At 39.1% G+C, this 19,133-nt stretch overlaps 1 protein-coding gene across 2 annotated transcripts in view; it reads left to right on the forward strand.

Annotated features, from left to right (window-relative positions):
• The window catches only part of LOC100765263 (EGF-like and EMI domain-containing protein 1), a 555,097-nt gene extending 540,092 nt beyond the window's left edge, over window positions 1-15,005 (forward strand). For both annotated transcript variants that reach the window (XM_035451664.1, XM_035451665.1), the window contains 4 exons: window positions 4,427-4,627; window positions 6,239-6,412; window positions 12,574-12,702; window positions 14,794-15,005. In XM_035451664.1, the coding sequence (XP_035307555.1) occupies window positions 4,427-4,627; window positions 6,239-6,412; window positions 12,574-12,702; window positions 14,794-14,942 (653 nt within the window). In that variant the 3' untranslated portion in view covers window positions 14,943-15,005. The remainder of the gene's footprint in view (window positions 1-4,426; window positions 4,628-6,238; window positions 6,413-12,573; window positions 12,703-14,793) is intronic.
• Window positions 15,006-19,133: the final 4,128 nt, after the last annotated feature.

Genomic DNA, 19,133 nt, shown 5'->3' on the forward strand with positions numbered 1-19,133 from the left:
GACCTATTTTGGAGAAGTTCTATGGGCTACTCAGAATTTTTATTCCATATCTGCCGAATGGAATTTTCTGTTAATTTCATTCAACTCACATTATAGTTTAACTGTGAAGATTCTCTGTCCATCTTTAGTTTGGCTAACCTATCTAAAGATATGATCAGTATACTAAAGTCAAATAGTGTCACTGTTTCAGGACTTAAGTAAGTTTTAAATTCCTACTAGTGTTTGTTTTATGACACTGGGAGCTGCAATGCTTGGTGCATACATATTTATAATTATTATATTTTCTTGCTGAATTGTTCTCTTATTAATATGTAGTGACCTTTATCTATTTGATTAAAGTTAGTTTGAAGTCTATTTTTATCAGAGCTCATCTCAGAATAGCTATGCAAACTTGTTCCTGCTTTCATTTTTTCATAAATTGAATTCTATCCTTAGATTCTTAGCCTGTGTCTATGCCAGTAAGGTGGTGTTATGTGACAAAACTTTTCCTGGGGAGATACTACACACACATCTACTCATCCCAGCTAAGGAGAACATGACAGACCAAAGTACAGAGGCCACCAAAGTCAAACTTTGTGAACCATGAGTTTTATTGGGGTTACATGCAGGTATATGGGTAAGGGTTTATACAGGAGCAGGAATGAGTCAAACACAGCTGCATCATCAAAACCCACCTCAACATGGTGACAGCTCATAAAAGCTAAGAAACCAGGAGCACAATGCACAGCCTGCTGGAAGCTCAACAGATTAGAGACTGTCCTTTCCAAGTGAGTGTGGCTAAACCTCTTTTAGGCAGCTTCTTCTGGGTACAGTCTTTTCCAAAGTTCAGCTCCACTCCTCTGAGAGGGACTCTCAGTTTTTATTGCTTACTTTGGCAGGGAGGGGCCTAGTGAATCTGGTCCATTTCAGGGACTTCCTGAAGCTATTTTGGGTTGTTTACCTTCTTGCTTAAGTAGCTTCCCTGTTGGATGGAATGTTTCAATCTTGGAGGAAACTGTTGTACAGCAGGCATATTTCTTGGCGGAAAAACAGAGAGTTTGAGCTTAATACAGTCAACCGTTCTGCATCTTCTTTTTTTAGTTGAAGCCATTTGCATTTAAATTTATTATTAGAGATGCTACCAATTATTGTTTGATTTGTTGTTAGTTGGATTATTTTCCCCCCTCTATTACCATTAGAAGTTTTCTGCTTACTGTGATGAACATAATAGATTCCTTCCTAACTATCTTTTGGGGGATCTACTCTTCTTAGGAAATTCATTCATTCTTTTGCTTTCCTAATTGAAAGTATCTTCAGAAACCATATAAATATCTGGAATCTGGAGATTTAGAATGTATTCTCTCTCTCACTTTCTCTCTCTCTCTCTCTCTCTCTCTCTCTCTCTGTGTGTGTGTGTGTGTGTGTGTGTGTGTGTGTGTGTGTGTGTGTGCAGTATGTGCAAGTATGTGGATGCAGTCACTCATATGGGTACATGTGGAGACTAGAGATTGATGTTGGTGTCTCTCCCAAGAGCTTCTCCAACATGTATTTGAGATAGGGTCTCTCACTGGACTGGAGTTCACCATTTCTGCTGGACAGATTGGCAAGTGAGCTCCCAGGTCACAGCTGTCTGTACCAACCAGCACCAAGGTTACAGGAGTTGGGGAGGGCCCCTTCGACCAATGCTTTGAAAATTGGATATCCACCTGTATATAAATCAATCCAAAATGGACCAAAGATCTTAATGAGACACATGAAGATTGGAACTGCTATGAGAAAACAATGACTAAAACACTTTGAAATAGAGGCATAAGAAAGAAATTTCTTCAGTGGGCTCCAGTACCAATAGAAAAAATCCCAATAATTTATAAATTAGATTACAAGGAACTAAAAATACTTCTCCACAGCAAAAGAAACAACCACCAGAATGAAGAGACAGCTTAAAGAGCAGAAAACTTTCTTTGCCATCCACACATCACAGAGTGAATTAATAGCTACAATATATAAATATATGCAAATTAAAAAACGAACATATCCATTGGTAAATAGATCAATGAGCATAATAGTTTATTAGTTCTCAAAAGAAGGAAAACAAATGGCATAAATATTTGAAAAAGTGTTCAACATGCTTAGCCACCAAGGAAATGCACATTGAACTTCTATTTCATCTAAGTCATGTGGTTGTCACTAAATATAGTAGAGAGGACATAGGGAAAGAGGAAATCTCATGCATTGCTGGTGAGAAGGCAAACTTGTATAGCCCTTGTAGAAGTCATAAAGGAGGATCCTCAAAACTCTGGAATTAGAACTGCCATATAACACAGCCCCACCACTCTGTAAAAAATGGAAGGGTGAGGTCAACATGCCACACATCCATAATTATTGCTGTACTAGTCACAATAACCAAGACATAGAACCAGCCTAGATGTCCCTTAGCAGAAGAATGAATACAGAATATGTGGTATATATATACAAAAATTTTTGTCCATCCCAAGAAAGAGGAAATCAAGCCATTTTTAGAAAAGTGTATAGAACTAGGGGTCATTTATAGTAAGTGAGATAAACCAGAACCACAAAGACAATTACCACATTTGCTTTCATGTTCATAATCAGAACTTAAATTTGTTTGTGCCATGAAAGTAGAAAGGAAACAGAAAGGGAGAAGGGACAGATGATAGGTGGCCAGGGGTAGAGTGTGTGATGGAATAAACATAGAAGGACAGATTATAGGGGAGGAGAGGACTAAAAGTAGGACAAAGGGTAGGATAGGGCAATGTGGAAGGTAAGAAGGAGAATAAAATTGAGTGGCATAATTGTATAAACATGATGTGGTATAATACACTGCTTTGCATGTTTACTTAAAAATAATTTAAAACAAAATTAATTTAAATATATAGTTGAGTTTTTTCATTTTGCAATTATTATTATTATTATTATTTAAAATACATTTGCTTGAAATCTATACAAAGTTTATAATATTACTATCTACTCCAGTATCAAGTCAAATATATGTATGACATTAATGTCTCAGAGAAAGTGGAGTTTCATTGCTGAAAGAAACAAATCCTGAATTCTGATGGTAGCCAGGCTTCAAACTACTACAAGCCAGCCCTTCAGTATAGATCAAAGAGAAACAGTGTGCTATCTATATACACTAAACACAGCAGAGTATATTACCATTTACCATTTCCATCCAATTAACAGAGCCAACAAAAGCTGCATTTTATGCACCATCTGCTCCTAAGAGGAGTGAGCCAAGATATGATTGCATGGCACAAATGCACACACTTGTATGTACCCACAGGGATAAGATGTGCACCATCTGAGTTAAAGTTGAAGTGTGACTTCACTCTGGAACTTTCGGTGTATCTAGCACACTGACTGAATATAAAGTGGGATTCAATCATAAATCTGATAGCTACAAGATGTAAAACAAGCTTGTTTCTAATTTAAATTTTAAAAAGACAAAAAAGAGGACAGACTAGTTATTATGTTTCCATGACCAAAGATCTCCATAAATCCTGAATGGATTTAGGCAAAACATCAGTGTCCACTCACATACTTAAGCTGAGAACTTAGTACATTTCTGCACAGCTTAGATCCATTGAATTTAAGCTTTATGTTCTTCATCCAAGCTATACAAAGAAGTCCTCAGAAATCTCTCGTTTATGTGGCCAGTCTTCAGTAAACTTGCAAATGAATGTAGCAAGTCACTAGGTAGGCAATACCTGATATTGAGGGGCTATGCTTGCTTTCTATGTGGCAGGATGTTACTGGTGGTTAATGAAGGTCACATAGTGGCAAAAAGGGCAGATTCTGGTTAACTCTACTCTCCCTAGATGTGGATGAGTGCCTGGATGTCAGTGTGGACTGTGGCCAGCTGTGCATCAACTCAGTGGGGACATATGACTGTGCCTGCGAAGAAGGATACAGAATTGGAAGTGATGGAAGAACCTGTCTCTGTCAGTAGCCAAGGGATTGTTCTGTGTCTCCTAAATTCCCTCCACTTGCTGCTCTTCAGGGTGCTGGGGAGAGACACTTCACAACACTCACTGCTTCCCTCCTAAAGGTGTCTGTCTCTCACTCTCTACCTTCTACCCTCTCTCCCTCTCTTTCCCTCTTTCCTACCTTTCTTCATTCCTTCTTCTCTTTCCCTCTCTCCTATTCCTTCCCTTCTTCCTGTCTCCCTCCATCCTCATTTTACCTCCTCCTCTTCCTATCTAGTTTTATTTCCCTTGTACTCTGTCTACAGTAATTCAACCCCATGCCAGCAGCATCTGGCTGCTGGTCCAATGGGCCTCTGCAGAGCCTGCTCAGAGCTCTTTATCCATCAGTCACCCCTGCTTGGCTGTCTAGTTCAGACTCTCAACTATCTGTCAATGTTTGGTTGCTTTTCCCTCTTTCTATTCACAGTGTCAAAAACCAGTCTCTTTCTCTCTGCTCTGAGCTTTAGATGATGAGCAGTTTGAGGAGGAAGAAGAGGTACTAGACATCCTGAGGTTCCCAGGCCTTCTGGTTCAAAGCTCCCCTCAGCCGCTACCTTATTATGCTCCTTCTCTGACTGCTTCATATGAAGATGAAAACAATGATGAAGAAGACCAGGAAGCAGAGGGAGAGTTCCAAGGGCTGACAGCCTTGCAGAGAGTGGGTGGGTAAAGGATTTGTTTCCTTGTTCATTGCTCCTCATCATCAGATAACTCAGGCATGTTATTCAGGTAATTTCATTATCAATATTTAACGTCATCAAATGTTGAGAGAGGAGAACTAGTAGAATTATGGGACCAAAACCATTACTTATGCAAACCTCATTCCTATAAATTTAACATCCCTAGACTTCCATTTTGATATAATAAAGAGATAATAATGCAAGTGTTTGTAGAAATGGGAGTATGGGGTGAAGGAATATGTTGATGGTTCAGTGAATAAAGGACCTGTTACTATGAATAACCTTCTGATTTCAATATCTAGGACCCACTTGGTATGCAAAGGTGACCCACGTAATGGAAAAAGGTCAGCAGTTGTTCCCTGACCTTACCACCTGTGCCATACATGTGCACTCATATACACATTCACCTAAACAAAAAAATAAATAAATAAAAACAAAAGAGAAACAAGCAGTAATATATTTGTATTATAGTTCATTTATAATCTATAAATGCTTCAGCATAGAGGTAGAATATTGAAATGTTTATTAAATTTCTGCTGTTTTGTGCATTCCACATCAGAATAAGTATAGTTGAGAAAAACAAACATAGACCAACTAAATTATTTGACCAAGGTTTGGAAAGAGAAATCCAATTACATCTCAGCTGTCTTCCCTTCAATCATTTGCCAGTCATGAGAGGTGTCAGGCAATCCCACAGTCAGCTGGTAAGAAAGTGATGTAGGTGCAGTGTGCTCAGTAGCACAGTTGCGATGGACATGCACAAAGTAGAAATCAGCACTGCATACAGTCCAAGGCCCCACATCCACCCATCTCCCCACACCAAGATGAGGAGAGGACATGAGTCCATCCCCATGTGTAAGCAACTCAGTAAATGATACCTCTGTTCTTTCTCATATTAGGATAATCTGCATCAAGAGGAAAAGGAAGAAGTGAATAGATTGCATTTCAGTAAGAAATAGAATATTATACACACATTAAAGAGATTTGTGCACACAGTATGGAAGAATACTACAAATCTTGTACTGACAAAAGAAACCTGACTGTAACGTGCTTACTTTACAATTCTATTTGTAAAAAAGTTCAGAAAAATGTGTGGTGTCTTTGTATTTTTGAGCCGAATTGAATTGACATTTTAGGTGACAGGTAAGGCGCTATACCCTAATCTGAGTTTGTAAGAATCTGTTGGGTATATTAGAGATTTGTGCATCATTACACATGATAGTTAAGTTTCAATAAAAAACTACTTTAAAACATATGCATAAAAAGTCTAGAAAGGAAAGGACAACAAGCCTGGACTATCTGCCCCTTCTGTGTCTAGAGTCAGTCATAGGCCTCGTTTATGTTTCTTCCCTATAGCCCTTAAAGGAATGGAAAATAATCTAACATTATAACTGTCCAAAGTAAAATATGTTGAGAGCAATCTCTTTGCTAAGGACCTTTTCTGTTTTTTTTTTCTTTTCATTTTCTTTTTTTTTGGGGGGGGGGGGCTGGGGGGAAGATGACTGATCTGATTTTCTTTGGGGAATTAAGAATTTTGCTTTATTTTTGGTTACATATGTAGCTTGAAGCCAACTAAGCTGGTTTCCCATACAGTCTGTTTAGATGGCACCTTTGGCCCGGACTGCAGCTTGAGCTGTGAGGACTGCATGAATGGAGGTAGATGCCAAGAAGGAGAGAGCGGGTGTGTCTGCCCAGAAGGCTGGAATGGCATTCTTTGCAACGAAAGCAACACCCAAAGAACTGGTATGGATCAGCAAGCTCCTTTGGGTGAGTTCTCAACAAAAGCACCCTAAAATATACTGATCCACTGAGAGAAAGCAATATATTTGTTGTAAATAAACTGATGGTGAATGCTGGCATTTGTAAATTGAATATATCACAGAAAGGAAAGATTCAATATTCTCAAGAGAAGGTAATGCTCCAAATCCTGCTAACCCACAGAACATAGAAATTAATAAAGCTCCTAATAAGGTCGGTCTTATAAAAACCCTGCACTCAAATAAATCACCAGCACCCGGCCCGCTATTCCCATTGGAAAAGCCAGGAACATTTGGCTTACAAAGTACAGTGAATCCGCTTAAATTTTACAAAACTGAAAAATTTTTAACTGGGCTTGCTTCTGTTTTCTTTTTTACCTCTCCCTTTTAAAAATCACATTAACATAGCCAATGGTGATAGTTTCATCTTTTTATATAAATCTCTCAAGAGAAACTATCAAAAATTTAAATATGATGCCATCCAAATATCATTTCATTTGTGTTTTAAATGAAGACAGATTTTTAAGAGTTGAAACTTCCACGTGATAAAATAAAATAAATAGAATTTTTTTCTCTTTTTCTCTTTCTCATGTACTTCAAAATATGTGTCTTCGTGATATTCTAAAGATGGTCAAGCAGGATATTTCCTTGTAGCTCCCTGCATGCAAGTTTAAAAGAGCAGAGATGTATTCTAATGCCTGTCATAGGCACAGGACCCAAGTCCTGACATAGTGACATCTTTTGGCCAGCATGACTCCTTTAGATATTCAGGCTGTCCCCAAGAACCCCTGTAATCATGTTCCTTGCTTCTCTCAGCCTTCATAACACCCCAATGTCTGTACATAATATACATACTTGGTCACGTGGAACAATTCAGAATTAGGTTCTCATACATTCCTCTTTTTTGTAATCTTTTTCATGGTCTTTGCCAAATTGACTATTTCTAGGAATTTAATTGACTGTTATACTTCATATTGTGCACTTTTTAGTTCTGTGGCTGTTGTTCCACCAAGATCTCTGAAGATCTGTTTTCGCCTATCATGTAAAGCTTCATATGATATCCTCTGCAAGCACTGGTCTTTCTAGTAGATGTGAATCACTCTCTCTTAGACTGTATAGATGTGAAGCATTCTCTCTCAGACTATATTAATATTCTTTCTTGGAGAGTGTTCCCCTTGGTCAGGTACAATTCATTCCTATTTATATTGGAGTGCCAACCACATCAGTATAGACAGAACAAAACTTGGTGGAGACCCTCAATTATATAGACCCATAAGATCACATACTCCATAGTACAAAATATATATAATGTCGCCATATGATTATTACAGTATAAATATTAGCTTTATCATGCAAGTCCATTGATATACTTGTGTGGCTTGAACACATGGTCTTTGACATGATAACATGAGAAATAAAACTACATAATCTACTTCTGAAGCTTCAGAGAAAACATCACTGATAAAATCTCACCCTGAGAGATTAAAGTGAGCCAGGTGATTAAAAAGACAAGATGTCCATGTCTTCCTACCTGGAAAATCTTGCAGATGTCCTGAATGTTCATGAGACTCTTTCTGGAAGAATCTGTCTCACAAAGTGAAGACTAAGAATGAAGACAGATAAATCCAAATCAACTCAAAGTTTTCAACTAACTATTCAGTAAGAAGGGAGTGGTGATATTGTTTAAAATCCATGAAATTATATATCTTAAAGATGATCTGCATTTTAAAATGCAACTCAGGAAATCAATAATGAAATAGAGTAGAAATCAGAAAAGTGAGGCTTCAAACAGAGATTATGCTAACCCTGATCCTAACCATCCCCACTGAGTAGATGACTGTCTTAGTATCTTTTTTGGTCTACTATGAAAATACCTACTTAGACTTCTCAGCAATTTGTTCAAAAATTATAAGAAAATTCAATAAGTATTACTGTGTATTATTTAATAGCAGGGTTTTTCAGAAGCACATCTCATTTACAGAAATCCCATGTTGAAATCACTGAGCATTGTTTGATTATCTAGTGGAGAGGAAAGAGAAGTGGTTCCCACAGGCATGGAATATTCCATGGACAGAAGAGCTTGTGATTCCTTCCAAGTGTTCTAGTTCCATGTTAGGATGTGCTCCTGCTAACAATTTCTCCTCTAAGATCTTTATTTTACATTTTGTTAATAATATATCTGGGAAATCCCTGTATTGCTTATATTCTACTTTGTGGGATGGGGCCAGAGAATCCCACTTATCAGTTGTTTAAATGATGTACCATAACCCAGTTACCATGGAAGCCACTTAGAATTCTTTATCTTCATTTTTAAAAACTGTCCCTTATAAATATGCTGGAACAATCCAAAGTTATATTACATATAAATTAACAACATAAGACTTGACAATTTTTCATCCTTAATTTCTTTATTATTTTTTAGGTTTACTCCCCCTTTCCTCTCCTACTCACCCTTTTATAGTAGCCTATGGTTTGAAATTAAAAAAAAAATGGGTAAGCCCTGTTGATAGTGTACTTACCTGGCATGTAAAAGGCTGGGAGTTCAAATACTAACATTGCATAAACCAAAGCTATTGAATCATGCCTATAATCTCAGCACTTAAAAGGTAGAGGAAGGGGGATTAGAAGTTTAAAGCCATTTTGAGTTTAAGGTCAATCTGGCATACATTAGACCTTGTCTCAATGAAAAAGAGAAGGGAGGAAAAGAAGGAGAGGAAAGAAAAAGCAATAAACATATCAAAAAGTAAAACATAAATATGAAACAGTTTTATATAATGGTAGGAGGATACTGCAGGAGACATCCTAAATGTAGCTTTAGAATAAATTTTATGGTAAAATAGCAACTAAAATAGCTAATAAATTACCTCAAGAGTTAATGTATTCACATTACAGAATGTCACAATTTCTTCATTGTACATTTCTAAATACCTGGTACTTCTAAAAGAACCAACAGACCAGAGAATTTTGTCATCTGCTTAATTCCTTCAAATTCGGAGACTCCAAAATACCTTGGGAGCCCCTAAGAGAACTGTAGCTGCATTCCTGATGGTTTTAAAATATGACATTTTTCTCTGAGTTTTCTCCACATTTTTCAGAGTGAAAGATGCAGTTTGTTTCTCATTAAGGTTGGTTAGAGTTATTCAGCAAATGTGTCTGGGTAGTGTTGAAACCAGGAGGGTTAGAGTTTAAGGAGTGAGGTCAGTTTTGCATTTGAACCTTGTTAACATTTCCTTAAGTCATCATTATTTTAACCAGCTGTATCATCTGAAATTCCCCTGGGGTGATTAAATCAGAGGAACTGGGACAAGGCCAGAGTTTACCCTGGGTCTGAATGGTACTAAGAATTTAATTACTTGGTAGCCATCCAGATAGAAAAACCACCTCTCCTTCTGACCTCTCCTCCTGGCCCCAGTTGTGATGGACAGGATGTTCCATCAACACTCACCTTTCCTGATTTACTCACAGCTTGTTCCACAGATGCCAAAAGAAGGGAGTGCAGGGGCATCTGCAATTGTCAGAATGGAGGCACCTGTGATCCTCACACTGGGCAGTGCCAATGCCCCCCAGGGGTTTATGGGAAAATTTGTGAAGAAGGTAAGAATGCCTTGTCAGTAAGATGAGCCACTGCTAATTTGGGGGTGGGAGTGGTATAGGTGTTTGAATGGAAATGAAGACTTCAAAGGCTGTATCTATATGGACAAGAATGTAGTTGCTTTGGCCATGGCAAGCATAACAGAACAAAATAAGAGATAGATGCTGTGGTGGTTTGAAAGAGAATGAACCCCATAGACTCATAAATTTGAATGCTTGCTCCCTAGTTGATGGACTATTTAGAAAGGATTAGGAGGTATAGCTTTGTTGGAGGAGGCATGGTGGTGGAGTTTGAGGTTTCAAAAGTCCATGCCTGGTCCGGTATCACCCTCCCTTTGCCTTCATCTTGAGGATAAGATGTAAGCTTTCAGCTACTGCTACAGTACTATGTCTGCTGGCCTACCACCATGATCCCAGCCATAATGGTCATGAACTTACCCTCTGAAACTGTAAGCAAACCCCAGTTAAATTTTTATTTTATAGTTGCTTTGGTCATGGTGTCTCTTCACAGCAATAGAACAGGAACTAAGAAACTTGGCTGACTGTGATGCAAGCAGGATGAATCCTGATACAAGAAAATAATTTTGTTTTCTTCTCAAGAAAAAGTTGGGTTTGTGGATGTGGGTCCATAAGGAGGACCTGGGGAGACTTTATTTTTTCTGCAGAACAAAAAAGAGAAGGGTAAGGCCCACATGGCAAAAGTAGGAGGGGGATGAAATTAGAGAGCAAGAGAGGGAACAAGAGAGCAGGAGAAGAGGATTACTGGTGGAGAGTTCACAAAATGCCAGTGACAACTGTGCATAGATTCTTCATGGAAACTAATGAAAAGGACACATTTCCTCCATTGGTTTAACAAAGTTCAGTTGCTGAAGGCAGAAAGGTAACTAAAATGTTATTACCCAAGAGTTTTCTAGAATTCTTTGGAAAGTTCATTAGATTCCCACATCCCATGGGAACATGGAAATCAAATTTACCTTCCTGAGGGCCATCCAACTTCCTTTCCCTGTGAGAAATATTTCTTTATGTTTTTAAAAAATTACAATGGTTGCAATGAGCTCTGCCAGGAATGATGACCTTGTTACTGAAAACAAACAAACAAACAAAATACCTGGTCCTGCCAATGGAAGTTGTGACCTGGTTTACTGGTTTGACAAACATGGATTACAAAGGTTGATAGGTGTTGCAAATTAAATACTGGTGCATGGTTGGCAGTAAGGCCATGGTATAAGTCAGAATATGACAAGGAGAGACTCATAGAGTAGTAAAAGAAGAGAGATGAGGTGAGGCAGCCAGCATGAGGGAAGGGTATTCCTGAGCAAGGTGGGAAACCGTGTGGTGTGCCAAGGAACTCAGAGACAGCAGCAAAAAAGATGGGTGGGGAGCTGGCAGTGCAGCAGGAATTGTGCTGGTGCAGTGGCTCAGGGGCTCAGTATGGAGCTTTTAGTTTGTAGTGTTGACAAGTCACAGCAGGATTTCAAGCAGAGAATGCAGAATCATTAAAACACCACTCATTACTCTCCATGTAACCAGCATGACAACATTGCCCCTGTGTGTATGTGTGTGCCTGTGTGTATTGCAGATACACATTGTGCCATTGGGCAGGTGTGTATGGACACTGGATCTCCAGTGCCATTCCTCGAGATGAGGATGCTACTTACCTTGGTTTTTGTTTTGGTTTGATTTTAGAAAGGGTCTTACTATTTAGACCTAGCTGGCCTGGAGTTCATTACGTAAACCAGGTTAGCTTCAAATGTACAATAATCTGCTTCTGGTCAATGAACTCAAGTCCTTATTTGTACCCCAAACACTTCACCAGCTGAGTTATTGTCTCACACTTGGACAGCACACATGAACTCATAGCAATTGAGACAGCATGTGTAAGGCCTGCCCAAGCTCAAGCCACATTTAATCCCAGCATGGAAAGAGGAAGTAGTCATGAAATCCCACTCCTGGCTGAGGAGCTATTGACAAAGATAATTGCTGGGAGAATCTTTTTCTTTAAGAGTATGGCCCCTAGTAGGTCTACCACAATCCAGTGGAAGATCCCACATCCAAGAATCCATGAGCATCACAAAGTAGAGTTGATGTATTTAAAAGAAAGAAAGAGGAGGATACAAAGTTGGGTATAAATGGAAGTGGGGTGGATTTGGGAAGAGTAGCAAGAGACAGTGTGAATGTGATCAAAATACACTGTAAGAAATTCTCAACTCAACATACTATTAAAAAGATTTAATTTAAATTTTCATATATTTATACAATATATATTGATCATATCTACCCACAACTAACTCAGCCCAACTCTTCCTAGTGCATCCTGCCCTCCCTTCTTGTCAACTTCATGTTTTACTATGGATACATTTAATGTTGCCCACATGTGCATGAGTGTATGGTCATCTTCTGGGGCATGAACAACCTACCATTGGCCAACCCCCTAAAGGGGACTGACTGTATTCTCCTCAACCCATCAGCTGTCTACAGCAACTCAGATAGGGTGGATACTCAGAATTTGTATTTTATAAACAAATGCTGTAGCAATTTCTGCATGTGAATTAATACTTACTTCTTTTGCATACCCTGCAGGATGCCTGAAAGGATTCTTTGGGAAGGACTGCAAAAGAAAATGTCACTGTGCCAAAGATGGCCATTGCCACAGGGTGTATGGTGCCTGCATATGTGACCTAGGGCGCTATGGAAGATTCTGTCATCTCAGTAAGTCACAGCCGTGATTTCTCCCTGTGTGAAGCACAGTGGCTTAGAATAGTGTGGGAACAGATAGGACAAAGGTAGTTCATCTACTCATAGAGACAAAGATTTTATTATGTTCTTTGGGCTTTTTACATTACATTACAGAATCTAGATTTTGATGAAGAGAAATATTTCCAAATTTTAAATTTTTTCTATATCATGTTTGTATTAGTTATCAAGCAAAGATTGTTGGAGTTTATTTAAGTAAATACCTGTCACTCTATAGGAGCTGATTGTGAGGGGCCTAGACCATGTCTCTGTGTCTGATACAGAACACTTTGAATTCAGAATAGCTCTTCTGCTTGCATTCTGACCATGCACATTTTTGAAAAGATGCCCCAAATATCTGAGTCTGTAAACCCAGCGGTAGCTTCCACAGTTTCTCCCTGGAGTAACACTGATGGGCCCTCCTGTAACCATGAAAATAAGATCTGTGAGCTGGAAATGACTGCAGACCTCCCTGAAGTGACCTCAGCCCTTCCCACTCCTTGTCCTCCTGTCCCTCTCTTATCTTGCTACTGAGCAAGTGGGTCCTCTGCAGATTCCTTCTAATGAACATTGGTGTCTTGGTCTGGTTTGCCTGCTATAACAGAATACCATAAAATGGGTAGGTTATTAAAAATGTATTTAATTCTAGAATCTGTTCCCTTATGATAGGTGACTTTGGGGTTCCTAGATAGTTCCTGGCACTGCATCCTCCTATTGGCAATGTATACCCTTAGACTTCATTACTAAAGCACTAATCTCACACATGAAACTCTACCTCCTAGCTAATAAATTTCCTAAAGTCCCACCTCCAAGCAGCGTTGCCCAAGGGGATTAATATTTCAATGTAACCATTTTAGGAGGATAGTACCATTCACACTGCTGTTATCAAGTTACCATGTCTTCTACAGTTTATAATTTATCTTTAATTGAATTCCCATAGTACTTGCATACTTAAGAGAAGGAACGACCCTGGAAAAAAACATAGTAAATTGTGAACAAGCAGTAAGAGACCAAGTGAAGGCATCACATCATAGTAAACTGATTATGGGTCATGAGAAAAGATAACTCTTAGGTAAATAAAGGAACCAAAACCATTATTAAAGTGTCTACAGGCCCTTTTGATTGTCTGGCTTTAAAGATTATTCCCATTGTTCCTGGTAACCAGAGTTGGGATTTGTTTTCAGCCATCATAACCGACACATAGAATGAACTTCTGGTCCCCCAGGGAAGCAGCACAACTCATTGTATTTTCTGCAGGCAGCATTCCACAGCAAAGCCTGTCAGGGCTCACCAAACAATGACTTTGAGCCAAGGAACACCTTAAAGCACATTTCATTTGAGAAATATCTTGAACATTGTTAACTGGGAAAGAAAATAATTGTTGGAGATATGCTTTAGAAAGAGAATTGAGCTGTTCTAAGAACTCAGTAGAGTAGGAAAGAGGAAGAGGGAGAATGCATGAACTATGGTATGATGTCCTAAACACAAGGGCAAGATGTTTTCAAGTTAGAATTTCAGTACTGATTGCATCATCTCTAAAACTCAATGGCCTGGGGAAAATAAAGAAGACAGGGCAAGCAGCACTTCCCACAGAAGTGGTCAAGATAATATCGCTGTCACAATGGAAGCTTTGTGTAATCTGTGAGATGTAAAATTATTTCTGATTACCATATAATGAGGGGGAGTAAGGACAATGGCCAACCTTCACATAAGTGCTTGTCCATCATCTCTAGGCTTCAGCTGGATGATGAGGGGCCTGGCAGCCGAAGCAGTCCTTGGAGAATATTAAGTCCAGGCAGCAATAGAGCATGTTTGAGAAGCAATCTCTCTCCCAGCATCATTGCAGCCTTTTAAGTAATTCAGCCTTCACTGTTCATGTCCAGTTGCCAAAAAGCAAATGAATTGCCTGATTTGAAAGACATTTGTTGCCTCATTTTTTGGCAGCCATGATGATCCCCTTATTTTCCTTATAATCAGGCCCCAAAGAATGTCATGCCTATGCACTAACAATTTCAAATAAACAAAGCACTGTTTTCAGGTGACCAGTCTGCTTCACTCTGCTTGCAGGTTGTCCCAGGGGGACCTATGGAGCTGGCTGTTCTTTGGAATGTCAGTGTGTGGAGGAGAACACCCTGGATTGCAGTGCCAAAAACGGTAGTTGCACCTGCAAATCTGGTTACCAAGGCAACAGGTGCCAGGAAGGTACAATCCAATGATGGATTTTTGTGCTTCTCTAATTGTAAATGATCAGCCATTGTTCAGCATTGGTCATTAATGAGGTGATCCACACCAGTGCCCCCAGAGGTAGGAACTTTGTTGATCCCCTATTGCTGGTAAGGAAACTGAGACAGGGAGACAATTCAATTATTTAGCCTTCTCTTCTTGGCCACTGCTGTTAGCAGTTCCTTTCTAGCCTAAGGAAAAAGATCATACAACCTAAAATTATATCTGAAAACAATTAAAGCTAGATAACATAGACTCATCATCAGCCCAGTACATGGTCTCTTCCAGAATGAAAGACCATGCTCTTTCATCTAAAAGTCAATCATTCAAATAAACTTATTAACAGTTCCTTAAACATAGAGAATTAAAAATGTGCACCCTGTCATTTCTCAACTGTATAGATGTCGCATAATTTTTAGGCAAATCTATAAACAGTGAGCTATGATTCCAATCATAAATAACACATAGATATGTGTGTAGTTGTACTCAAAAACTGGGGAAATGGTGTCCCAAGCTGTCAGTAATGCCATCCCTGTCTTGTAGACTCTGGATGCTCATGTTTTTGGTGTCTGGTCACTTTGTCACTGCATCAAATTCATGCCACTTCTTAAAAATGCACCTTGCAACTTTCCTTGGAGTTCTTTTTGTTTCCCTACAGAATTTCTCATCTTGTGATCTACTCCATTCACCAATTACTGTTGTAGAGTGATCGTTCTCTTGCTAGAATCTGGGTTCCAAGTGGGCTCTCTGTGTTTTGTTTCCTCGGGTATTTCTTTACTCCTGCAATAAAGACACTAGTCAGTGAATCTTTTCTTAAATCAACATATGTGTGTGGCTTCATGTTCATTGTTTATGTATTTTTCATTAAGTACTAGGTATTCTTATTTGGGGGAAAATGTCACAACCTTTTTGCTCTTTCATAAAAACTGCACATATACAACAAACCAAATGATCATAAATAGTGGTAAGTCATCATATCATTGGCCACCACATGAAGATACTGGGCTTGGATTGAAGACACCACAGTGCTGAGTCCACTCACAGAGGCAGTGGATTTGAAACTTGTCTTAGAATCCCTTATGCTCCGATTTAGCGAAGTATTTTCTTGCTGTTCTGTGACTAGAAACCTGTAGCATGTGAGCAAGCGCAATGGACTAGTTCGGTGTCTGGATTGTGACTACCCAAGTAATGAGAAAAGGAACTTGAGGAAACGGAAGTCCTGCCTCCAGCAAATGTGTTTAATATAACACATGAATGGGTTTCATGCCTCTCTCCCACTCTTTGCCCTGATTTGAAGCCTAGTGTTAGTCTTGTATTTGTGTTCCCACCGAGATGTAGTGTTCTGGAAGTCAATGAACAAGGATGTAATACCATGTACACCCACCTGGGTAAATTTAATTTATTCTGACAACATTTCCTTAAAGCAGCTGCTGAATATACTTTATTGGAAAAGACTTCTGAGATCCCACTGTGAAAGAAAATGAGTTGAAAGTATATGTAAATCAGCAAAATAGAGAGGTCACCATAATCTCTAGAAAACATATTATTTTTCAATCAGATAACTTTGTCCAATTCTGATAGTTTTGTCTAACCACAAAATGAAATTATGAATAAGACTGAAGCATGTGAATGGGCTCACTATGATTGGCAGCTGAAATTAAGGCAAAAAGAGCTCTTTAAGAGTTGTGCAAGATGAAAATCAGGCCTGTTGTTTTTCTCTCTGTGTCTAAACCACTGGAGTAGGCCAAGTGCTCCCAGGGTCAGACACATCTTCAAGAATCTTACCTCCAGGCCTAAGTTGAAATTGCACATGAATAGTCAATTAAGGATTGTTTCAGCAAATTATTATAAACATAAACAAAATAAAACATTTGGTTTTCCTTGAAAAAAATAGGATTGTTTCAGGACCAGCACCCTGGACAATCAACACCAACCACACTTACCCTATCAACAATGGCTTCTAGAAGCAGAAAAGCCGTCTTCTTCCAGTACCTGTGATATGGAGGAAGCAAACTACTTCAAAGCTGTGTATACTGAGTAAAAGTTTGTATCCGTATTTGGGACCCCAGATATAGGCAGATTACTAAATGTGGAGTAACTGGTGGTTCGGTGACCCCCATAAGGCCATTTAAGGAAATCCATGCAATCCCCATGTCATTTCAAGAAAATCAAATCTTCATTCAGGCAAACTTGAAATTCAGAAACCCAGTGGATCTCTCAGAGGACAATAAATGACTTGAGAAGTTCTGAATGATCCAGCATCATGTAGTGATGGGAGACCTGGATCCCAAAAATGAAAGATGTAGGATTAAATTTCAACTTTGCTGCCAACAGCTTTATGACATCAGATACACCACATCACCTATCCAAACCTCATTTAATACAAGGTAAAGCTGCGATTGGCTATGTTTATGGAAATATGATGTTATTATATGAAGATATGGCTGCAGATCTGGTATAGATACCTGCGAAAATGTAGTAATTCTGCTATCCGGAGACTCAGCCCAGGAATGTAACTTTTTACTATTGTCAAGTGTTTAAGGAAGTTTTACTGTTTTCTCTCTGTTCAGAGGATAATTTCGCCCAGATTTCTACTTGCAGGAGTTTGGATCGTGGATTTTTCTGTCTCTAAAGGGCCCATATGCCAGTAGTATCTACTGCTTGTAGTTTCCCATCAATAGTTCAATGGACATGCAGCAGAACAGCAACCAGTTTCTCTTTGGCCACCTTAGACACTATGTACACCCATAAAGAACACAACCTAGTCTGTCTCGACTAGGCTTAGAGAAGAAAGCTGTGATGAGGAAAGTATATATGACACTAGCATTTAGAGGCAGCCTTCTGAACTGCTTTTTACAAATTCCACCTGGGTTTCATGTTTGTTCTGTTCAAGTGTTTACAAAGATACAGCAAAATGACTTCCATTGTTACTACGTGAAAAAAAGAAATGCCACACATACACACACACACACACACACACACACACACACACACACACACACTTTTTCAGCAAAAGAATGAAAAAGAAAATGGCAACTACTATATCTGTGTTTCCAAAGTGACAGACACAGCATTGATTTCTTCAGGGAACACTTTTTTGGAGGTGCTACAAATCTTCAGACGCTATTGAAAATTTCTTTGCAAAACACACACACACACACACACACACACACACACACACACACAAAATTTGCCAACTCAGGCAACAGTGGAAGTGAAATCTGGAACCATCTTTCTTTTTGTTTTATTTTGCAAGCCTGCGCTGATGGCCTCTGGGGACCAGAATGCCAGTTTTCCTGTGGACTCTGTAAAAATGGAGGTCATTGCAATGGAAAGTCTGGAAACTGTGATTGTGCTCCTGGTTACACAGGAAAATCCTGTGCTGAGTGTGAGTAATAAACCCAGACAGGATGAACCATAAAGTCAACAAATTGTTAGCTATATAATGAATGCTTTGTTTCCTGAACTGCTGCTCAATATACTGCTAGAGGCTATTTGACTAACCATTGTTGAAGCAATATTCCCGGTATTTGGTAGCTTTAAATGATGACTTATTGTTTTTCTTAACCCTGTGTGCTGACATGGTTGCTCTACTGTGGCCACTGGTGTCATTCAGATAGCCTGGGGACACACTGGGCTTAGTAGATCATCTCTGCTTTTAAACCTATCTGTTCCTGAAATGCATGTCCCAGGTCTGCCCTCCCCCACCCCACGCCCCACTGCTCCAGAGCGCAGCAGTTTCTGGATAGCTTTACAAGAAGTCTCCAAAATCAACAAGAGTGGACCAAATCCTAGTCTCAGAAGACACCCATTGTCATTCCTACCTCTTTCTTTTGGTTATGACACATCTGGAGGCAAGCCAGATTTGGTGAAGAAGACAAAGAGATTCTAGTCTCTGTTTGGAAGAGTAGCAAAATTTCATTGCCAAAAACCTGCAAGTCCGGAGATACAGTTGCTGGCTTCATGGAAACCAAACTCGAAAATTCAGAGTTCTTTCAGAAGGCACATTAAGAGATTCTAGACTAGAATTACCATTTTTGCAGGAATAACAGCAGGTTGAAGAGAGCTAAAAAAAATTTCAAAATGGTGAGCTAAATTGAAGCTGTTTGAGAAAGCCAATAGACCACTGCCTGCCTTGTTCCCTGCAGGTGAAGGAGTTCATGAATCCATGTGCTAAGCCTGCC

The sequence above is a fragment of the Cricetulus griseus genome (assembly GCF_003668045.3).
Source record: "Cricetulus griseus strain 17A/GY chromosome 1 unlocalized genomic scaffold, alternate assembly CriGri-PICRH-1.0 chr1_0, whole genome shotgun sequence".
Taxonomy (NCBI): Eukaryota; Metazoa; Chordata; class Mammalia; order Rodentia; family Cricetidae; genus Cricetulus; species Cricetulus griseus.